The 22228-nt window shown below is 35.8% G+C and overlaps 1 protein-coding gene across 3 annotated transcripts in view; it reads right to left on the bottom strand.

Moving 5' to 3' along the window:
• Positions 1 to 3129: 3129 nt before the first annotated feature.
• USP25 (ubiquitin specific peptidase 25) overlaps positions 3130 to 22228 on the bottom strand; it is an 89943-nt gene continuing 70844 nt past the window's right edge. For 2 of the 3 annotated variants that reach the window (XM_048936737.1, XM_048936727.1), the window contains exons 17-26: positions 21329 to 21526; positions 20579 to 20718; positions 17606 to 17719; positions 15680 to 15775; positions 12210 to 12388; positions 11275 to 11353; positions 9551 to 9630; positions 4671 to 4794; positions 3836 to 4031; positions 3130 to 3377 (exon numbers count right to left, since the gene is read on the bottom strand). In XM_048936737.1, coding sequence (XP_048792694.1) covers positions 3205 to 3377; positions 3836 to 4031; positions 4671 to 4794; positions 9551 to 9630; positions 11275 to 11353; positions 12210 to 12388; positions 15680 to 15775; positions 17606 to 17719; positions 20579 to 20718; positions 21329 to 21526 — 1379 coding nt within the window. In that variant the 3' untranslated portion in view covers positions 3130 to 3204. The remainder of the gene's footprint in view (positions 3378 to 3835; positions 4032 to 4670; positions 4795 to 9550; positions 9631 to 11274; positions 11354 to 12209; positions 12389 to 15679; positions 15776 to 17605; positions 17720 to 20578; positions 20719 to 21328; positions 21527 to 22228) is intronic. The other variant, XM_048936746.1, reaches the window with a different exon arrangement.

Genomic DNA, 22228 nt, shown 5'->3' with positions numbered 1-22228 from the left:
GGACACTCTCAGCTTGTTTCCAGTGTGCTACTGTTTATCTCATCTAATTTTCTGGAGCAGAGGTTACTCCAGCTTACTACTAAGAATAGTCTATGAGATACTTAGGTATAATGCAGACATCGTGGTTTCAGTTTTGTTTGGTTTTTAATGCTTGAATGTGAAACACATGCTTTTGACTACGCGCATATTCTTCATGCTTTCTAGAGCAAATCTGTTGACTGTATCAGTCGTTAACTGCAGTTGAAGTACAGGCTGTCTAGAAAGCCATGATGACTCAGTAATGAATTTTCAATATAGAACCTTGTACGTGGTGCGATTTCAAGATAATCATTTCTAACGACTTCAAATTCATCCACCAATCCTCTTCTCTTGTTCAGACTAATCCTCCTGCTGCTCATGGTCTGCTAGGCTGAGGCTAACACACCTGCAGTAAGACCTTTAACTAGAAATTATGGGATTTCTGACAATACCAAAATGTTAGTGAAAGCAAAGCAATATGGTAAGTCATCTAAAACTAAGTCACATGAGAAAAAAGAAAGCACATATCTACAAGACTGTAGTGCCATGCCTTTGGGGGACTACAATACCTTTGGTGTATGAAGCAAAATATGGAAAAATACCACTGCATTTAATACCTGGTGTGGGTGATTCCGTAAATGAGCTTTGTGTGAATTACCCTACAAACTGAAAACTCAATAAAAACCTGACATTCTCCATTTTGAAAACAAACAAAAAAAATCTATATACTAGGGAGCCAAATTAATCGTACACATCGGTCCTCTACAGTTGCTTGTATAGGTTTTGTGCTAGTCACGGTGAATACAGGCTCTATTATTACAGTGGAATAAGTAAGCTTTAAAAGACAAAACAGTACTGTCATTACTTCACTGATCATTTAGATTCATACACAATACTCCAAAGAAATTAAAATAGTAAAATACGTGTATATTATACATATTTATTTACTTCTGCTGCTCTACTGGACAGACCTTTTCAGTTCTCCTCAGAATTCAAGTCATACTCTTAGAAACCAAAAAAAAACGTAAAATTAACAGAACAGTAAAAATCTTGTCCTTGTTTATGCCCTCGTAACTTAAATATCTTAGCTATTCTTCACAAGTGAAATATTTGCTTCCTGTTTTTACCTTACAAACAGTGTCTTTTCTCCTGTTTTTGTCACAGAAGATTACATAGATGGTCTGGTTAACTGTCTCCTTCAGGGTTAGAGAGGAGCTTTCCTTAAAAGCTTTCACAAACATTCAAATTCAAAACCTGTTAGCAATAAAGAAATAAAAGCCCTCCTTCGCTTTTAGTTGCTTTTACCATTATTTAAGAAGGCAAAGGATAAATTTTAAATACTCACTGTGTATATAGAAAATACACAATGATAAGAAGGCGTATTAATCAGATTCAAATGAAAGTGCAACAGATACAAAATGTGAAGTCATTTAAAATGCATCTTCAACATTTTCATAAGATGCATTTATTCTTTCGTTGAAAGGTGAAATTTTACACACAAGTAATTTCAGGCCTAAAAAAGGCTTCTGAGTAGTACTGTGATACTAATAGCTCAATTTAATACAACAAATGGGTAGATTCACCATTATGAAGCACTTCAATACTGAAAAAAAGAAGAGGAAAATACTCCTGGGAAAAACAAACAAACAAACAAAAACTTTAAAGTCAAGCCTGCATTCTATTTACTATATATTACAATCCGTTGTTTTTTCAAGGGTGAGTAATTTTCAAGACTGAAGTTAGCCTTTTCTTGAATGTGATTTGCCCACACTTATTCCCATCACACTTCCAGGTAGTCTGAACTAAATCAATCCTTCCTCCTTCCGTCTTCCCACTTCCCTCTGTTATTTCGTTAGCAGAAATTAGAATATTCTGCACTAGAAAGCTTGCAGTGTGAAGTTCAGTGCCGCTCCAATAAAGCCAACAAGCAAACATTCACATATTTTACTGTTCTAACATAAAATGTTCTCTAAAACAAGTAAGAATCAAAAGTGTCAGGTAACAAGATTAATTAAGGACACATTAAATTTCTTTCTCCACAAAATAAAAAACAATCATCGCTTAAACTAGACAGTTTCAGTTCTACCAAGCAAGCCCTGCAGATCTTTTCTTTCACTTCCAATAGAAATGTGATTAGGACACACTTAAGATTTCTGAGATACTGTGTTGCATCAATAGCTACACATTTCAAGTAAGGGATTAGTTACGGTTTACCTTCTGGTCACTTACATAACTAAAATACCAGTTTAAAAAAACAAACAAACAAAATCTAATTACCCCTGAAGATCCACAAAGTTCACTTTTTCAAAATCTTTATTTTCTCTTCTTGAATCAACTCCTAAAAATGTTGTTCAGAGATTGTAATATATTTCTAATGAAAATAGTTTTACTTTTTTTTTTCCAAGTTTTTTTTTCTAAGAATAGAAGCAAAGTACCATTATTGTTTTTCTTCAGAAACCAGTCCTTGTCATCAGAATATATGTGGCATAGCCACACACACACACAAAAAAAGTGTTCAGGTGCAGTATCATAAAGATCAAAAAAGTATATACAAAAGAAACCCAACCAACAGTGTATAATACTGCAACAGTTTTTCAGTATATTCACATACAGTAATCTCCGACTACCTTCATCTAACTGTCCATAAATCCTGAAGAATCTTGTCTATAAAATTGAGTTACCCATCAATATACTGTATCTCTCCTAAAAATACCCATATTTTACACTAATATACAAGGTATCTGCTTGCAAACACAGAAGTAGCCATAAATAAAACTTTATTCTTTCATTTCATTTACAAGCTACCAAGTACCATGTATTTACACAGCACTGGACACTTAAATTTAGTTGCAGTCACAAAATGATCCAGACAGCTGTTGATAAAGTAAAGGATCTTAAGATAAAAGCAAAGTAATACTGTAACAGAGAAGTGGCAAAAAAAGCAGTTTTGCCATAGTTATCAGACTTGCAAGTTGCATCAATTCTGGTTGAAACAACTGAGCGCCATGCGATTCCCAGCTTTAATTGTTTGCAGTCTGGCTAAAATTTGTACAGTCATTTCTCTTTTGCAGTTATTAAAATAAAAAAAGTTAAAAACTATAGCAGCAACAAGCAAACCCTGTGACAGGAAGGCAAGGTTTAAGAACTAAAAAAGTTTATACAATGTGCTCAGGAAGGTTGCAGAATTTATCTTCCATCAGCTGGAGTTCGACTGAGTGACAACATGATTCGGGCATATCTTTCACACAGTTCATGTGTGGAGTAGGAGGGTAACTTTGGCGGGTCATTGAAACCTTTAATTTCTGTAGAACAATCTAGTAGTTTTGGCAGGAAATCTGTCAGCTTTTCTTGCAAGTTAGCTGCAAATGAAAGAAAAGAACACAACCATAAGTTTTTATGTCCACAGGTGCAATTTTCCTCTTCCTGTCCTGCCCCAAACTGACTCTTCCACTTCTTTAATTTTTTAACAGGGATGGGAGCATGAAGAGTTTCACTTGGAATAATGCACTTTCTTCAGTAAATACTGAAGGACACATTGGTTCCTAGGAAGATGTTGGCACAGATACCCCTTCAATGTTTTTCCTTTTGGAAAAAAAAAAAGTTTCCTTTAAGGGCACTGTTACATATGGAAAATATTGCAGACCTTCATTATTATACATGGAAAAAACTGCTGTTCATTTAGATGTGAACATTCTATTCAAAAGCCACGGTAATTCAAAATATGTTACCAAAACACAAAGGATTCAGGCTCCATTCAAGATACAAACCAAGACATTTAAAAAAATACTAAAAATCATATAGGCTAATAAATACTTACGTTCCATTTCTTGTCCAAGATAGGAACACCAACGATTTCTCATATCTTCCACAGCAACAATATCTTTCTCTTCCATTTCATCCACCAGTAGTAATGGCAAACACGGGACAATAAGCTCATTCATAATGATCAGGCCATTATTTACTTCCTGATCATCTCCTGATTCAAACAGTGCTGCAGCATGTTCATTTAGTTTCTTCATGTACCACCACAAAAAAGAAATTCTTTAAGTATACAGCATTTCACATTTTACCATTCTGTTTTTGTTTGCCTTATGGCAAATCTGCAATAACAACTGAGCTTTAACATTCACAGCAATGATACATACATTCTATTAAACCATTTGATCTTGTACTATTCCTCAGGCCACTTCATTTGATACCTGCCAACTCAACATTTGCAGCTGCTCGTTTTCAAGACTGAGGTCCTACCACCTGCTCTTGCCTTTTCTTGCTATTGCTAAGAAACAGGTGACACAATCAAGGAAAAAGCTCACCATCTGCTGATGCCTTTTTCTAAATATTTGTGTCCCTGTCCAACTGCAGTAACATTGTGAGCTCAGCCACCAATACTGTCCACTGTTGCTTTTACCTAGCCCAGACACAGTGGCAGTGAGCACACCACTTAAAATGATAAACTGATTACTTAAAACAAACACATTCTTTATTTTTACTACATACATTTCTTCCTCTCACCTTTTTCTTATTGAAATCTTCGTAATTTTTAATGAGAGTTTTTTTGGTTTTTGGTTTTTTGAAAATACAGCAACACTGTCTGATTTGTTTAAGCTAAATGGAAAGTTCAACTTTTGCAGTATATTTCACCCTTCACTTACTAGCAAACATTCTCGTCTGTAGTGAGATATCAGCTCTTCATCATGCCCTCTGTATGGGCCTTTGGACAAGAGTTCTTTGTTATTCTGGTAAGCATAGATAAGGTAGAGCAAGGCTTCCATATAGCTAAAGCAAAGTAAAGAAACGAAGTTGTTAGATGCAAATCCAGGTAACACCTATTTCAAGTTAACTACTGTGTTATTCATAGGACATGTAATTTCACTTACTTGTTTGACTGTAAATCCAACCCTCCCCATCCATCTCTTCATAATATTGCTTTTTCTACCACATAGTTTCTTGTTTTGTATACATTGGAACAATGTATTTTATTATCAGGCTAGATAAACTTGCACATGAAGTGTGATCCAAAGCTCACTGACATAAACCTATATCATTTCATCCACTTCAAAAATAGCTTTGGATTAACCTTGAATATACATGAAAGCTTTTTTTTTTTCCCCTGCATGCATTTATGTCACATTAGAATTGCCATTACCCTGATAGCATTCTATGCCTGACCAATAAAAATTAACCAAAAAAATAAATTGTGAACTTTCAGCCTCACTAAGTTTTTTTTCTGGACTAATGAAATCCAAAGTGATGTATGATGCCACAAGAGCATTTCAAAACCAGAAGTATCTCTCTATTGGCACTTCTGTCTGTAATCTAAATGCAGATAATAAATACATTCCTAACTGGTGAAGGATGAGTAAAAGAAGACCTAAGAACCTAACAGTTAATAATCAAGAGATCTCATCCGCCCTGTTAAATCCCCTCACGCTGCTGCATACCATTTCCAGCTAACACCTTACATTGTTAATTCTCTGACTTGCAGAAACCCAGTCATGACAGACAGCCAGAAAAGCAGTTCAGGCATCTATGCTATAAACAAGCAGTTAGATGTATCATTTTTATTCAAACAACTAGAAAAATCTAGGGAGAGAAATTTTCTAATGGAGTATTAGAAGAACAGTATATTATACACTCCTAGTGAGAACAGAAGATCAAGGTTAGGGCATAAACTACCAAAACATCAAACTACTAAAAGTGGCTAAAACTTATGTGTGAGCACACAGAGCACATGATACATGAAAAATACATGTCAGAATTTTCCAAAATAGACAAACTCAAGACTTACAGTAAGGCCTCCCAACAAGACAACATAAAAGGAAGGGAAAAGGTTACTTTAAATAGCAGTGGTTACTTAAAGGTTTACTTTCAAATATCACTATTTTTTCTTGTATTCCTAAATATTTCCTACATATATATAATTGCTACTCTCTGTCTTTTTGTCCTCAAAATATAAAACTGTGTCCTCTAAAGCAAGAAGTTCTCTTCTCTATGGCCCTCTTCTCAAGTCTCTCTGCTCATGAAATCTCTCCAAGCCACTAATTAATGCAACTGACTTGACAGCAGAAACATTAACGTAGGAAGACAGTGGAAAACATGACTGCAAGAAACTGGGATTGATGGATACAAAGCCAGAGGAGCCAGACCTTCTATTCCTTTCCATTCTTGGTTCAGTTATTTGTGAAACTGCAGGCTGAATTAACAGTGTCAACAACTCAGTTGATCCAAATTAAAAACTTGTACTTGCCAGCTGCCTAATTCCCAGATCCTCTTTTCCTGCTCTGTCTGCAAGTTGTGTAATCCTTACCTGAACCAGCAATAGTGCTACCTCACAGGAAGGGAAGCCATTTCACATCACTATTATTCTAAAGCCAGGCTCAAATATCTTATATACCTTGAGAGTCCAAGGAATATTACTTCAGCTTAAATTAAGCAAACAGATGCTAGCTTTTCAAATATGAAGTGCATTTAAGTTCCAGTTTGTTAAGTCTGAACTTAAAATGATGCACAGAATTATGGAGCTAACTGGATCTGGGCTTTGGAAAGCACAGGTATGTATAAACAAAATTTTAACACAGCTTACAAAAAAAAAATTGTCAAAGCTGAAAAATCATATTATTTAAAAAAAAAAAAAAATTAGAATCCAACTGGTAAGGTCTAGAGTTTGTTTGCTTTTCAGTCACTACCATAAGAACAAGCTACAAGCAAATGCCCTGCCAAGGTTCTTTAGTTGACTACATTCACCTCACTCACAGCAGTTTACTACTCAATAGTATAATCAGTGAAGGTATGCCTCAAAGACCGTTTATCTGCAGTGAAAAGGCCTTGTCAACCACCATAAAGGATCATGAGTGAACTATGAAGGCAGGCATGACTCTTAAATCATGCCTACTTTCAGCAAAAAACTTCAGCAAAAAACATATTCCGGGTAACTTTCAGAAATACTGAGAAACTGTTGTTTCCTTTGCCTTCAAAGTACAGTCTTCCATGCCCAGCACACCAGTAACAACACCTCTAAAAATAAGCTATTAGCATGGTGGAAGGAAAAAGTAAAAACATTTTCAATGTTTGTGTTTGCTTGGCACAGCACCATTAAGAAAATCAGATTCCCTGAGTAAAGGCTGTTTTTTGCTCCACCTAGATATTGAGCACTACAAGACATTAATTGACTTTTCAAGTAAGAAAAGTTTGTCAATTTAGAGAGATGGGTTTCTGGGAAAAAAAAAAAAAACAAAAAACAAAAAAACAAAAAACAAATCCTCAAAACAAACCCCTGTTACTGAAGGTCATATTTGAATTATAAAAGTCCATGTTCTCATAAGTATTTAAAGCTACAGTTTATGATTTCACAGTTAAGGGAACACTGAAGGAAAATCAAAATAGCTGATCAGTTTAGTCTCAATTTCAGAACATGGACAGTAGCACTGCCCTCTAAAAATATAACAAGTTGTAAACCTCAATAACTACCTCAGGTGTTTGGGAACCAGTAGCCGAAACACAGCAGCGTAATTTCAGTAGACGCCTTTAAAGTAAGTCAACGGATATTTGATCCTCAAGCATCCCTTAAAGCATATTTACCTGTTTACCTCTAATCCTAGTGCCTCTGTGTTAAATACAACTTGAAGTACTTGCGAAATTGCATTTACTGCCAAAGGAAATGAACACTATACCTCCTGCACATGAGTCTGATAATATCGTTTTTTTTTTTTTTTTTTTTTTTTTTTTTTTTTTTTTAAACATTTCTGGCCAATATCAGAATGCACAACTAGGCATTATAGGCTTGTTTTCTAACTGGGTCACTCTAATTTTTCAAATCAACATAGAAACTAGATAGCCAAAAAAAAAAATACTGCTCAGCACAAACAGAAACCTGTTTGTGGTTTCTGTTTGTTTACCTCCTGCTGGCCCAAGGAGAATATATTACAGTAAGAAGTAGAACAGTGAAAACACTGCAATTTTGTGGCCAAAGCTGTCATTCCTGGAGTTAAGGAACCAGAACTACTTCATGCTTGGAGCACACATGATGTCCAGGAGAAGCAGGATTCCTACATATCACACTGATGTCTTTTTTTTCCCTCTGTAAGGGATCCAGCAATACCAGACTGTTTTGTTGGTGTGTTGTTTTTTTTCCCAATTAAGTCAGGCAGTCTTCTGACCAACTTTCATATACCAGCTGTTTAATAATAACAAAGTGGGATGTGCCAATTTAGATTATTAGTAAACGTACTAACATTTGCAATGCAGCAAACCAAAATTATGGCTCATTGTGTTAACCACTACACAAACACACAGCTTGTTACAGAAATAAGTATGTTATTATCATTTTGTTTTGTTAGAGCTTTTTTTCTTTGGAAACATACACGACAAGAAAGAGAACTACGAAGCAATTTGCTACACAACATACAAACAAGAAACTAAGTTTGGCATATAGATACCACAGAATGTCTTGGGTTGGAAAGGACCTTAAAGATCATCTAGTTCCAACCCCTACACCATGAGCAGGGCTGCCCATGGCCCCATCCAACCTTGCCTTGAGTACCTCCAGCAGTGGGGCATCCACAGCCTCTCCAGGCAGCATGTGCCAGTGCCTCACCAACCTCTTGAGGAAATTCTTTTCCTAACATCTAATCCAAATCTCCCCTCTTCTATGTTAAAACCGTTCCTCCTTGTTCTACCACTATCCTCTCATATAAAAAGTCAGTCTCCCTCTAAGAAGCTGCAAGGAAGTCTCCAGAACCTTCTGTTCTCCAGGCCAAACAAGCCCAGCTTTCTCAGCCCTTCTACACAAAGGTTCTCCAGCCCTTTTTTCATTTTCATAGTCCTCCTCTGGATCCACTCCAAGAGCTCCGTATCTTTCTCGTGCTGGGGGCCCCTGGCCCAGAGGTAGTACCCCAGATGAGGCCCTGTAAGGGCAGGAATATATGGGGATAATTACCTCTCCTTCCCTCCTGGCCAGCCCTCCTTTGATGCAGCCCAAGCTACAGATGGCCTTCTGAGCTGCAAGCACACGCTACTTGCTCATGTCAAGCTTTTCATCCACCAGAACTCCCCCATGTCTTCTCTGCACAGCTATTTTCCATGTGTTTTAATCTGTACATGTATCTGGGACTGCATCAACTGAGGTGCGGCACCTTGCACTTGTTGAGCCCTATTAGGCTTGCGTGGGCTCCCTACTCAAGCTTGTTCAGGTCCACATTTATGTGTACATATGGTACAAGAGAAGAAAGATTCTTATGTCTGAGGAATACAGAGACCATTCAGAGTAGGAAAGGAGGAGAAAAAGAAGTGCTTGTGGGGCACTGAGAAGAGTTCGTGATTTGATAAGGGACAAAGAAATGGAGATTAAAAGTAGGAAGTTGCAGGAAACTGATCTAGATGTGAGACTGAAGAAATTAATGAACTGAATAAATTTTAAATACAATGAAGAACACATTAAACAGTTCTTAATTTTAATAATAACTTTTAACGTTATCAGTGTTACATTTTGCTTTCAAATCACTCTATCACATTTGAGTTCTATACTACCACTTACCTCTTTTTTTGGAAAAACTCCAATCCTACCATGAGAAACATGGTTGTTTCCCTGAAATTTCTATAGTCTTGATGCCATCTCTGCATATAAGAAAGGGTATATAGAATTTCATCCACAAACATGAAATACAAATATTTTACACACTTAGTGCTGAATACCCACAGTAAGTGATAAGGACTCCTACTAAGTTTGTATGATGGAAAAGTCAGTTTGAATCCCCCCTCTCTCAATGAAAATAAGATTCTTAAATTCCTACAATATTTCTAGATGAGTTTCAGGTAGGATTTTTATTAAAAACATAAACAAAACACAGGAATACATTACCACTTGAACTGAAAGGAACACAAAAGTTTTTTTGGAGAACCACAGTCAGAATTATGAGAATCACTACTTTCCCACCCCCTCAAAAAAGGAAAGGCTAACACTCTGTTTTTCTTCTTTTCATTACGCACAGTTCTTTGCTCAAAAAGTGAATGAAAGCTTATATATGAACTGAATATTAAATTTCATTTAAGGAAGACATAGAAAATGCCTGAACACGCTGAATGCCCTAAATGGCTTGTATAGCTTGTTGAGTACTTGAGACTGTGGCAATGCTTACGTTGGTGCAAAACATTTATCTTGCTGCATCACCACTTATACAAAGTGACTACTAATACACTTTACAGGTGACTGCCCCACGAGAAAAGAATGTCTTTTTTGCAGTTGGTTAACCAGCTTTTAATCATTCATTAATAGTTAAGTAAGGGACAACATACCGTAATACATAGCCACCTACAGATTCAACACAAAATGCATGAGAAAGGTTCTATGCAATGTCAGTCCCATACTGGATAATCAGTGATACAGTCCTCAGAGTAATCACCAACTATCTGCCTCAGGAAGGTGGCATGTACCTGTAAGGGAAGAAGATTCCTCCCACTCCCTTATTGCCTCAAGAGGGCAAGATTATTCCCATAGTCCTCCTGAACAAGCTGTTTTGGACCTACAAATTGGTTACAATGAGGTTTAAGTGGTGCACTGGAATCTGCCCAGGATATAAGTAAGGCCTTTTCAGAGGCCTTAATGAACAGTATCACACAGAATTGGAACTCATGTAATAATGACACCTACAGACTTAGCTTTAAATATGAGATGAAGTGTTTTGCTAAATATAAGTCAAACTTGTATCATGTCTGCAATTTACTCCATTCTTTTTTCAAAGTTTTTTTTAAGTATCAAATTGAAAATGTATGGTCTTAGCAAATGAAAGAACCTAGAGAAAGATGCTAGTAAGAGAATGGGAGTGGCTACAAAAAAAGCTGGACAAAAAACACAAACGTGACCCTGAACCTTGTGACCCATTTCTCTAAATGTTTAAGGTTGGCCTTAGATCCTTTTCATTCCTTCAACTCACAGCAGTTTCTGACTAGAGAAAGCCAATTGGCTCACATGGTGTTAAATTATGAAATACTGTTAGTGACGTCAAAGCATGTTAAGGAGTATGGACAGAATCAACATTGGCATTTATCTGTGGCTCAAGTCAAATTTGAATTTGAAATTACAGATGTGGAAAAAATGGCTTTAGATCAACTGGTCAGAGCAGCTTTCCTAGAAATAAATAATGTTTCAGGAACTAGTTTCATCTTCTCAGTGTAGGACAAAAAGAAATTTGCTAAGATAAATTCAACTTACTGATAATTATTTGAAGTTACAGTTTAACTTACAGCATAAGAAATACTGACCTCATATTCCTCCATGTTTACTTCATCCGGCTTTATCATTTCAAGCTTAGCTTGAGCAACCTTCATTATGTTACGGCACCTTATAAAAAGCCACAACATATCATGAAAGAGAAATTTTCAAAAATATCATCTATACAAAAACAGCAAACTCAAGCAGTTTAGAGTACAGCCTTATGCAAAACAGCATGGAAACACTGAAAAATCTGCTTTCTACTACGCCCTGCATAATCAGCAGAAGGCATACTTTTCTAATACATGTGATGCACAGCCATGCCATTTAAGAATTACTTCCTGTTTTACTAACTAAACTGTTGCATTACTCTTTTTTTCCTGTTTTTTCAAATTTGAAGTTCAGGTGGCTTGAAGCTCCCCAACTCTCACTTTGTGAAAATAATATTAGAGGATTAGAACCAAAGATTTAACAGCTGTCAATAAGCAGGAGTCAGACTAACACTCTCTGCCTGTCATTTTTTTTATTTTGTTTTATAAGTACATGAAATTTCAAGTATAGAAGACATCGTCTTGCATTCAAATAAGTTATTCATCTAGTCTGATGTCTCATTTTAAGAGATGTCAGGCTTTGTTTTCTACTGCTGAGCTTTAGGCCACTGAAGAAACAGATTTCACAGCCTTAAGTGCTCCAAAACATAGGTACAGAGAACTGAATACAATTAGGAGCAACACTAAGGATTTTTCCTTACTTCCTACCAATAAAAACCCAACTTCTTGTTTATTCTTTTTATAGAGATGTTTATAGAGATTAAAACTTTTATAAAATTATTCTTCTACACATTTTATACTTTCAAGCTATTAACTAGAATATAAAGCCAAACGTACAAGCTGTTCTTTTCTCTACATGCATATCTGAATATAAAAGTGTGTCTTTACACAGAACTCACACAAACACAGGAAGAGAGACATGCTGATCTTATTACCTTTCATCAAAGCTAAGATTGTGATCTCCAAACTGTTCCAGTAACGTTCTCTCAATTATCTTCTTTGGTGCCTGGTTTTGGATGAAGTAAACTATCGCATGACGCAAACGGTAATCACATTCAGGTGGTGGATCTTCCTGGGCTAATTTTAGCAGACGCGTATATTCCAACTTAATTGCCTACATAATTTTAAAAACATACGTTATTCTTTCTGGCTTTTAACTCAGACTTTTCAGATACTAGGAATAATTCATGTCCATGGCCCACTGACTACAAAAGAATTTTAACAATTCCATATCCGACCCTTCTAAACAGTCTGAACTACAGTAAAAAAAAAAAAAATAAACAAATGGCAAAGCTGCTCCTGCCTCTCCCTAAGCAGGGCTACCAAAACCCCAAGTGGACCTGTACTTCAAAAGCAATCCCAGTCCTTCACTATATCACCCTGAGAGAAGGTTTATCTGGTCCCTAAAGAGGGACATTAAGCATGAACTGTCCTGAAGCAGTATAACAGACATTTCATTTTAAGGATTTTTCCAGAAGTACCCCTAATACATAGTTGAAATGCAAATACACAAATAAATTATTGGTAAAGTTTAATGAACGTGTGAGATATTAAAAACAGTAAGTCAGAATAGAAATCATTGTACAATAAAAATCGAGTTGCATGATTTCTACAGAAAATACTTCAATATGGTCAGTGTTAGCCTCCCATAAGGCAAGGACAGACTCCTCACTGAGTATTTTAGGCCAACTTTAGAGCTTATAGGAAGAGATTCCTTTGTCAGCACATTAGATTTTAAGAAATCTCATCTGTTACGTTCATTAGAAATTATCCATTGAAACTACACAACACAACCAAGAGCAACATGAAAAATAATTAGAAAAATGGTGACAAATGTTAATATACTCCATAATTTCTCTCTCAAAATACGCAGGTGATCAAACTGCTGGCTAACGTTACTACCAATTTGAAACAAATAACCTAACACAGCAGCTTCACACATTAGTATTTTCAATACCATATACAGACAAAATAAAGCTACAAACCAGGCAGAAAATGCCCTATTCAATATTACAAATCTCTTTATGCCTCTACCTGGCAGTAAAATATTTCTTTACATTTAAATATTGGAAATTTGGGCTACTAAACTTTACCAAGAAACGCTGTGTTTTGAGACTGAACACATGAATAGGATACTATTCATGTGGACTTAAACAGAGAGTGTGTGGAGAACTTCAAAAATTAAAAGAACATTCTGTATTCATATTCATATTTTTACATCCTAATGATATGTATTATTATTAAAAAAGAGATTTGGAGAACCAATGATAATTATCAAAAGTCACACAGAAGTGTTTCTATTATCTTGCATCATAAGACATTCTACCATTAGAAAACAGACACAGATAACAAAGTTACTAAAGCCGCTTTTCTGAGGTTGGCACAAAACAAAAAGCTATTACTATTTTGCATTTAATTCTTCAGAGAATTACTCAAACAGGAAAAAGGCAAGAAAATTTAGATTTTCAAATACATACTTAGAAAAAAGTCAAACGTTATGCTACAGATTCATGAATTCTATATACTGAAAAGAAGAAAACTAAACCAGTATTATTCCTTTCAACAAAATACAGGAAAAAGTATTATAAGCTTTAGGATTCTCACTAAGAATTATATATAAAAATCTTAAGGCAAACATACTGCAAGGAACGGTGAATGAAGTTTAGATAAATATGACTGATCAATGAAGATCTTAGCTGCTTTGCAATAGGTTAAGTCTGAAGTCTGGGAGGTAAAGTAGGAATCAAACTTGGGCAGTAACAATGACCCTCATTAATTGGGTTTTACCTGCAGTACACTTCAATAAGGACATCATAGAAATAAACCTCAGTCTTTTGTAAACACTTGTTATAAAAAACAAACACGTGAACAAAACCAGAGCATAGCAGTATAAAAATATCACAGAATCTTTCTGATAGTAATTGTAAGAAATAGGAGGGGTTTTCACCTCATACATTTCAAAATATTAAACCTGGTACTAAGTAGAATCACTTCATCTGCAAACATTCAGACTAATGCATTACTAAAAATGTAGCATGTTTCAGCAGTGCTAAGTTGCTTTGAACAGGATTCAGCAGAAAGTGAGTAAGCAGCCTTCTACTCACCAACAACTTAGTTTAGTTTTAAAAACCACTTTCTCAAAGACAAATTTTGCCCCTAACCTTCACACTTCCACTGAGGTTTTCATCAGGAAGCTTTCATCATCAAAACACACTTCACATTGAAAATAAGTAAATCAATCAGTGTAATTAACCTTTCCAAAAATGTCTGGTTTGATAAGAGCAGCATGGGTTTTTTGTTTTGTTTTTCAATTAAAACAGCTTGTCATTAAGTGAGAAATTCAAAAACACAGCACTGAATCCCAAACAAAACCCATTTCATTAAATAAAGGCTATGGCAGTTGTCTCTTCGATGCCTGACGGTGGGCATGTTTAACAGAGACAAATGCAACATGGTCATAACACTTCACAAAATATTCATTAAAAAAAAAAATTAAAAACAAACAAACAAGCATAAGATTTAAATTTTTCCATTGCAAAGGATTATAGAGGTGGTTTGAGGGTTTTTTTTTTTTTCCTTTGGCCTTTTTTGGGAGGGAGTTTCAAATGTTTTCTTTCAGTATAACTGTACCATAAAAATTCAATAGAGTGCTACTCAAGGACAGGCAAGAAACTTTTTCATCTCCTCCAGCAGATAAAAATAAAGTATCATATTTGAGAGGATTCTACAACATGTCAAAGTAATTCCCTTTTTATACTCTGAAAACTTAAAAAATTACAAGCTAAATTGTTCAGAAGTTTGTGTATTTAATAAAACTAATGCATCTTCTAATCTATTTAGTGTGTAGACTAACAAACACAATGAGTGTAACATCCAATTCCCAGTAATAAAACTCTGCACAAATAAACTGTATTGACATCAAAACAAAAGAATATGATTTTGATCTACTAAAAAATCTTTTAAGGACAACACAAGAACATTTCTGTTAATATGACTAAACAAAAAACAAGTGACTAAACACTGGTGTGCCTTGGTGAAAACACTGAAGTCCCAAACAGTCTTTGTTAACATAACACTTTTTGTTATGAACAGGGGAAAAAAGTAAATATTCTTATTGATTACCCATCCAGGTTTCTTGCTACTTGTGGCTATTATTAAGAAGTAAAATAGAAAAAGATATGTAAGCTTTTGAATTCAAGGCAGCACATTGCTAAATGAAGATGGAAATAGCTACAGATATTGCTCCCTAGCAGAGATTATAATTTAGTAATATTTAAATGGAAGACTGATGCCATAGAAGAATACTTATATATGCTGGAACAGTCTTAATACGCATTGAAGGGTGGAGGAAAAAGGTATATCTAACAAAAAAAGTCAGAGAAAAAATTGAAAATGTTAGTTGTACCTTAAAGAACCCTGCTTCTGGCCCACACCTGTCATAAACATTCCTGGCTTTACCTATAGCCATGATAATACCTTGCATGTTCGGGGTCAGCATGACCTGCCATAAGGGATTTAAGGTAAAAGTTTGGAATGATTAATATTTTGAGTTTTAAATTCAATATGCTTTTAGTCTCATGCAAGATAAAAAAGCAACTTAATGCATGCATACACTGAAATGGCACGTTTCACTACAAAAACCGTTGTGCGTGTTCTGCAAATCAATCACGGCATGTGTATACACTTCTACTGCAAAACATACGACTTAAAGGAAGCTTAACAAAAACTGAACAAGTGTGTCAAGTACAATTTGAAAAGTACACGGTCAAAACTTCCAAGGAAAGGAGCATGCACTCGTTCAGCATTAGTATCCATCAGGAATTTCGTACTGGCTGAATGCTACCACATGGCCACCAAAGGATAAAATAAACTGCTTCAGATAATCATCCAATCACACTTCATATACACTAGACACAAACAAATGAACTACACTTCGTGTATTGCATACATATTTCAACATCAAAGTAAATGGACTCACTGCTACAATCACAATTGGTTCCAGAAGCATTTCCAGACAAATTTTTTAAATAAAACCAAAACATTTAACAAACACAAAACCAAACATACACACATCTCACAGCTACTCACATCAGTTAAGCACAAACAATATGATACCTGCAGGATACTCAGACAGGCCTTTTCTCTTTGATATCTGTGAGCAAGGAAAAACACTCCTTCCTTCCCTGCCCACAGTCTAGCTAACACAACTGGCACAGCAACAAAAGCTGGCCTTCAAGACAAGAAGATGAAGAGCCCTAAACCCTCCAGAAGAGTTTCCCCACACATAAGAACAGCATTAAAAAAGCAAATATGCTTACAAAAGAAACAGTAAAATTATGCAGCAAGTTAGCACCCTCTGGAAAAGGAGTGGCATGTGGACAAGAGTGCCTCAAAAATGAAAAAAGGCACATCTTTAAAGGTAGAGACTGCACACTTGTGAGAAGACTCAGTGCGATGATGGCATTTAAATCATTTTATCATCCCCCACTCTTAGTTGAATTGCTGATAATTATGGGACAGAACTTCCTGAAATATCCTTTTATGCACCAAAGCAAAAGCTTCTCACAGCCCACCAATAACACATGCCCAGATAGCCAAGAATATGGGCCGCATCAGATCTAACCCCAAACCAAAACAAACACGGAATATGCAGCGTTAAGGCAGAACTGACCCTGGCTGTGCTGCTTTCTGTTGTTAAAGTAGGCCAGAAGAAAGTACTGTTTCCTGCAAGAATGAGATTCTACCATCTGTTCCTCAAATAGTATCAGGGACACTTACCACTCTGGGTCTGAACTGCAAAAAACCCAACAATTTACATTTTTAAGCTTGGGAAAAAAGTCACTTCCAGCACTCATATCAATTTCAGATTATTTGTGTGGATAACTAAATCCTCAAAGTCTAAAAAGCTTAACATTGGCAAATAAAAGATTGGACTTGAACATTGCCTTTATCAGACTGACAAGAAAGCACAAACATTAACAACACCACTCTCTATCCTGATATTCTTAAAATAATGCAGTAGTCCACAGGCTACCACCAGCATTTCAAGGATTATCTGGCCTAGCACAAACATTCAACTTCCACAGCTAAAAAGACAAATATACCTCCAGTGTACACAGCACCATGCAAAGCGTGCCCAATTAGAGTAGCTAGTGCTTTCCTTTCATACTTCATTACAAATTAAGACATCGCTACGGTTACGAATTGTTAAGCATATCGTTATGCACAAATTTGTTAGGTGTCATGATGTGCAAACATGCCAAAAATTCTCATCAGGCAGCACAAGAAAGCACCAAGTAGGAGCGGTGCACACAATTGCAATCAAATGTACCTCATCGTCATAACCCCCCTCCTCTGACTCAATCACAAAAGTCCCTACATCAGGAATCGCCACCTCTACAACTCGCTGGTTAGGAGCTGGTTGAGCTGAGGCATTATGAGAGCTCTGCAGAAGAAAATTATGATCAGTATGTGTGTTGGGAGGGGGAATCACACAGCAGAGAAAATCACAAGCTAACAGGCTGATCAAATAAAATGAAATGCACTTTAGAAGTACATTTCTGACAAAAACGATGAATATATATTCTCTAGTTACTTACAGTTTACTTTAAGTAGCACATTTTACAATTAAAATAGAATTATAAAAAAAAATCCTTTTTCCTTTATTCACTAATTACATCTTCATAGGCTAGTATGCCACTATTGCAGCTCTGCAGCAACAGATTCAAAGCATTTTTAAAAGGATGAGTCTGTGAACCACCATTTCTTTTCATACTGTCATATCCTCCACCAAAAAGTTACTAAATATAACCAAGGTATCTGAAGAATTCATACTAAGAAATGGCAAAAAGTCAAAGGCTAACATTTTCTGATGCACTGGAAAAAAAAAACACAAAAAGCCTCTAGCAATTAAGGTATTAGAAAGAATATATAAAGGTGGGTTACACTCAAAAGGTCTGTTTTTTAGAGAAATAACTGCACAGAGATACAAAGGAAGATCGTGTTAGTCACTGAAATTCTTATGTTAACACAAGCTTGTAAAGAACGGAGATGATTTCAGCTACTGCAGTCTATCATTTTATGATTGCCAGTTTACAACACTTGCAGCACTTCAACTCTAATCTAAGCAATCACGGAGTGCAGAAAGAATTCTGTGCTGCTGTTCTACGGCAATCATAATGGTTTTATTTTCTAAGAAAAATTCCAGAAACGCACACGGTATCACCCAGCACTGCAGAAATACAAAGGAAGACTGCAGAGAAACAAATAGAAAGAACAAAGGGCAGAAAATGGACACAAATGATCACGTGGCGAGTAACCAATAATTCTGTTGTATGTTCTGATGTTGTTTTTCCTTTTTCTAAAATGGACAAACAAAAAGTGGAGGAAAGGGATATGTGACTGCACATCAGAATGAAGATGAAAGTAGAACAATTAAAGAGTATGATGATACACTCCAAAGGAAGTATAGTTCTACCTAATCTAAATTCAGGTAAACAGAGGGTAGCTCTTATCCATTAATAGAGGTGCCTCAGATTACCTAGGAAGCAGCTTTATATTTTAAAAGCATAATGTCTCTAAATAAGAGAGTTTGTGGGATTTTGGTTTGTTTGTGTGTTGTTGGGTTTGTTTTGTTGGTTGTTTTATTGTAGGTGTTCTTTTTTTTTTTTTTTTTTTTTGCTTTTGAAGAACCATTCCCTTCGTTGCAGAACAAGGCAGTAGAAATCAGAGTAACTGGGGTAAGTAGGCCTGTATCTGCCTCACTCAGCAGTTTCCCAGCCACTATCTTGCAAAGATCTAAGGTGATGATTGTATACAACACTGAGCAAACAGAGAAACTTGATCCATGGAATCAGGTTTCTAAGATTCTTCCAAATCCCACCAGAAGGATACCCAGAGACCCTAGAAAGAGGATAGCATCAGGCAAGACATTTTGTCCCAACCTGGATATCCGCATGGCTACTCCGTCAGAGATCATCCATACTATCACAGAGCTAAGTATAGGAGGTATTAACATAAGAGGTAACTCATATTAAACAGGCTCCCATTTCACTGGTCTCTGCTCTGAGAACTCAACAAAGCCAAGTATGCAGTAGCTTAAATTATTAGTGGTAGAGTACATCTTAACATATGATTAATTTCCCTGCTGGTTTTGATTTTGATTTAGCAAAGAAAGCATGCTCCTTTGTTCTCCTCACACCACAGGAAAAAGGGATAGAATACATTTCAGGTAGAAAAGTTAACAAGTTGTCACATAATTTTCAACAGCTTTAAAAAATTTTCCTGCTGGCCCCAAAGCTATCTGGGCCCAGACTGCTTTTGTTTAAAGAGAACACGTACCAGAATTTAGGAAACATATTTGAAATTTTGAGCATATCTAAATTGTTTGTATCACTACGTATCACTATTTGTTACTTGCTGTGTACAAAGAAGCCATACTATACATTTTGCATGCCTCATTCCATGGCATATGGTTCCAAGTCAGACAAATATATTACTTTAGAAGATACGTTTTTTTTTTCTGGCAAATATATTGGCTATTCATATACAGAAGCAAGACACACTTGCTGAAAGAAAGAATTTAAACGTTTCTCTAGCAGCTCATGAAGCAGTTAATTTCCAATTTCCAATCGGTATTTATTCAGACATGAAGTGAAAACAGTATCACCCAACAGTAATTCTTATTAGCATTATAACATATACATCTGCTTAATCACAAAGCAAATCACAAAGTTAATTTTCACAAACTTGTAATTTGCACTAAAACTACAGAATACTGCTGAACTAAGAGCTTTATCATATTACAAATTTTTTGACCATTCTTGAACTTTCTTCCATAAACATAATATTCAGAAAAAACTCTATTTGAAAGCTATTTTAAATTCCATAGCTCTTTCAAGATAACTCACATTCCCAAATTACTCTGGTAAAAATCAATGTTTAAAACAGCATTTCTCAAGTCGTTTATATGGCATGTCAATGTTAACTCCTCAAAATAAATTGAACCACCTAACATTTTGAAAAGTTGTTTGATGGCGGGGCAGAAATATGATTGTCATCTGAGCAATATACAGCACTCTCAGCAAGTACTTCCATCACAGAGAGTACACCTACTTACAGTATTTTACTTCTATGTTCATTGACATAGTATACACTTTCTGGATGGACTTGTAGTGTTCAAGAGGCCCTGAAGAACAAATATATTTTCACTCATTTTTGTTTTTCCTCCCCTCCCCTTCGAGCAGCTATCATCCTTTGCACTTGCAAAATAAAAGAGTTACTTCAAGCTTAAAAATATCCTCACCGTATCCATTATAGCTTCTGGACTTCTATCTTCTTGTTCAGCTAAAGCTTTATTGATCGCTTGTACAGAATCTTCTTTTAAGTGCTTTGAAAGATCAGTTCTTGATGGCTGTTCTAAATATTCTGGTTCTCCTGCTTGAACTTAGTGACAGAAATAAGATAATTCCATACATTAACAGAAGCATAAACTCTAAATTCAGCAGTTTTATTTGGATCATCATCTCACAGATAAGGTAACCCACACAAAAGATGCAGGTAGGTCACACCATTCAAAGATCCAATATTTCATCAGTCTGTGCCTTATGACATTTTGAACATTTTCATACAAATTGACTCACAATTTTACATTAGGAACAATGACACCTGTACTGACTAGAGATCATTAAAGCTTGAGTAAGGGATGATCAATCATGTTAGGGACAACTGAGAAAATAAATGAGCATCTATGTAGATTTTAGTAGTACACTAAATGATCTGCAGACAATTGAATTCCAGATATATTTTCACTTTGCAAAATAATCACGAAATAAAAAATGAGCACAAAACTGGGAGAGAAAAGGCAAAGATAAAGAAACAGAAGACAAAAAAATAAAAATGAAAACTAAAATTCAGTTACCTTGGTCAAGTAAATAATTAAAATTCAAGATTACACAAATTAATACTTCTTCCCTTTTTAAGCAGCTAAACAATTTATATGCAAACCAATGATTTTTCATTCTATTCCTTTTACAAACAAGTAGAAACAGCTAACCTGGAGCAGGTGAGGGTGCTGGAGCTCTGGGAATCTGAGATAGCAATTTTTCCTGCTGTGCTTTCTGAGCAAGTTCTGCATCCCATTCTTCAAGTTCTTTTTCAAAACGTTTATTGTCTTCCTTAACATAATCCCTTAGATCAGAAGGTAGTGTGTCCATTCCTACAAGTACCTGCCCCGTTTCTTTGTTAAATTCCTCTGTAGTAAAATACAAATTATATTTCAGACAAAAAATAGGGAGAAAAAAAATAGATGTTAAATTTTCTCAAGGGAATTACTTAAAGCATGTAATACTACATCAAATCTCCCAAACTGTCTTACTTTTTAATTTTTCTCAACATTTATTGGGCACTCTTCTACTAATAGAACATATTGCTATTGCTCTTTCAATCTTCGGACAAATTCTCAGGCATCATCAGATCATTACTACTCTGAACAGTCTGAAGAATTCTGGACCTCCAGAGGTCCATTTCAATCCTATGATTCTAGTATATCAAGTACTGAAGGATTAATCAGCTTTAACTGTTCCCCCAGGAAACCCACCTCCAAATTACTACAGAGCTCATAAACCTGATAGCTGCAAGTCTACCATTAACCTGGTAGCATAGAATCGTCAAGGTTATTATCAGTTTTCATTTAAAAACTGAACAAATGCACATTCTAGCATTTAACTCCATGAATAAACTGGAACAAAGTTTTCAGTCATCTGTTATTGAGAGTGAGGAAGTACTGTAACAGGCTGCCCAGAGAAATTTTGAATGCACCTGGAGGTGCTTAAGGCCAGGTTGGATTGCCAGGTTGCCCTAGGCAATCTGATCTAGTACCTGATCTAGCAGCTGGCAATTCTGCCTGTGTTAGGGGGGCTGGAACTTGATGATCCTTGAGGTCCCTTCCAACCCA

Source organism: Lagopus muta, chromosome 1 (assembly GCF_023343835.1).
Source record: "Lagopus muta isolate bLagMut1 chromosome 1, bLagMut1 primary, whole genome shotgun sequence".
Classification (NCBI taxonomy): domain Eukaryota; kingdom Metazoa; phylum Chordata; class Aves; order Galliformes; family Phasianidae; genus Lagopus; species Lagopus muta.
Note: the sequence above shows the minus strand (reverse complement) of the source record. Positions and strands in the feature narration are given on the sequence as shown.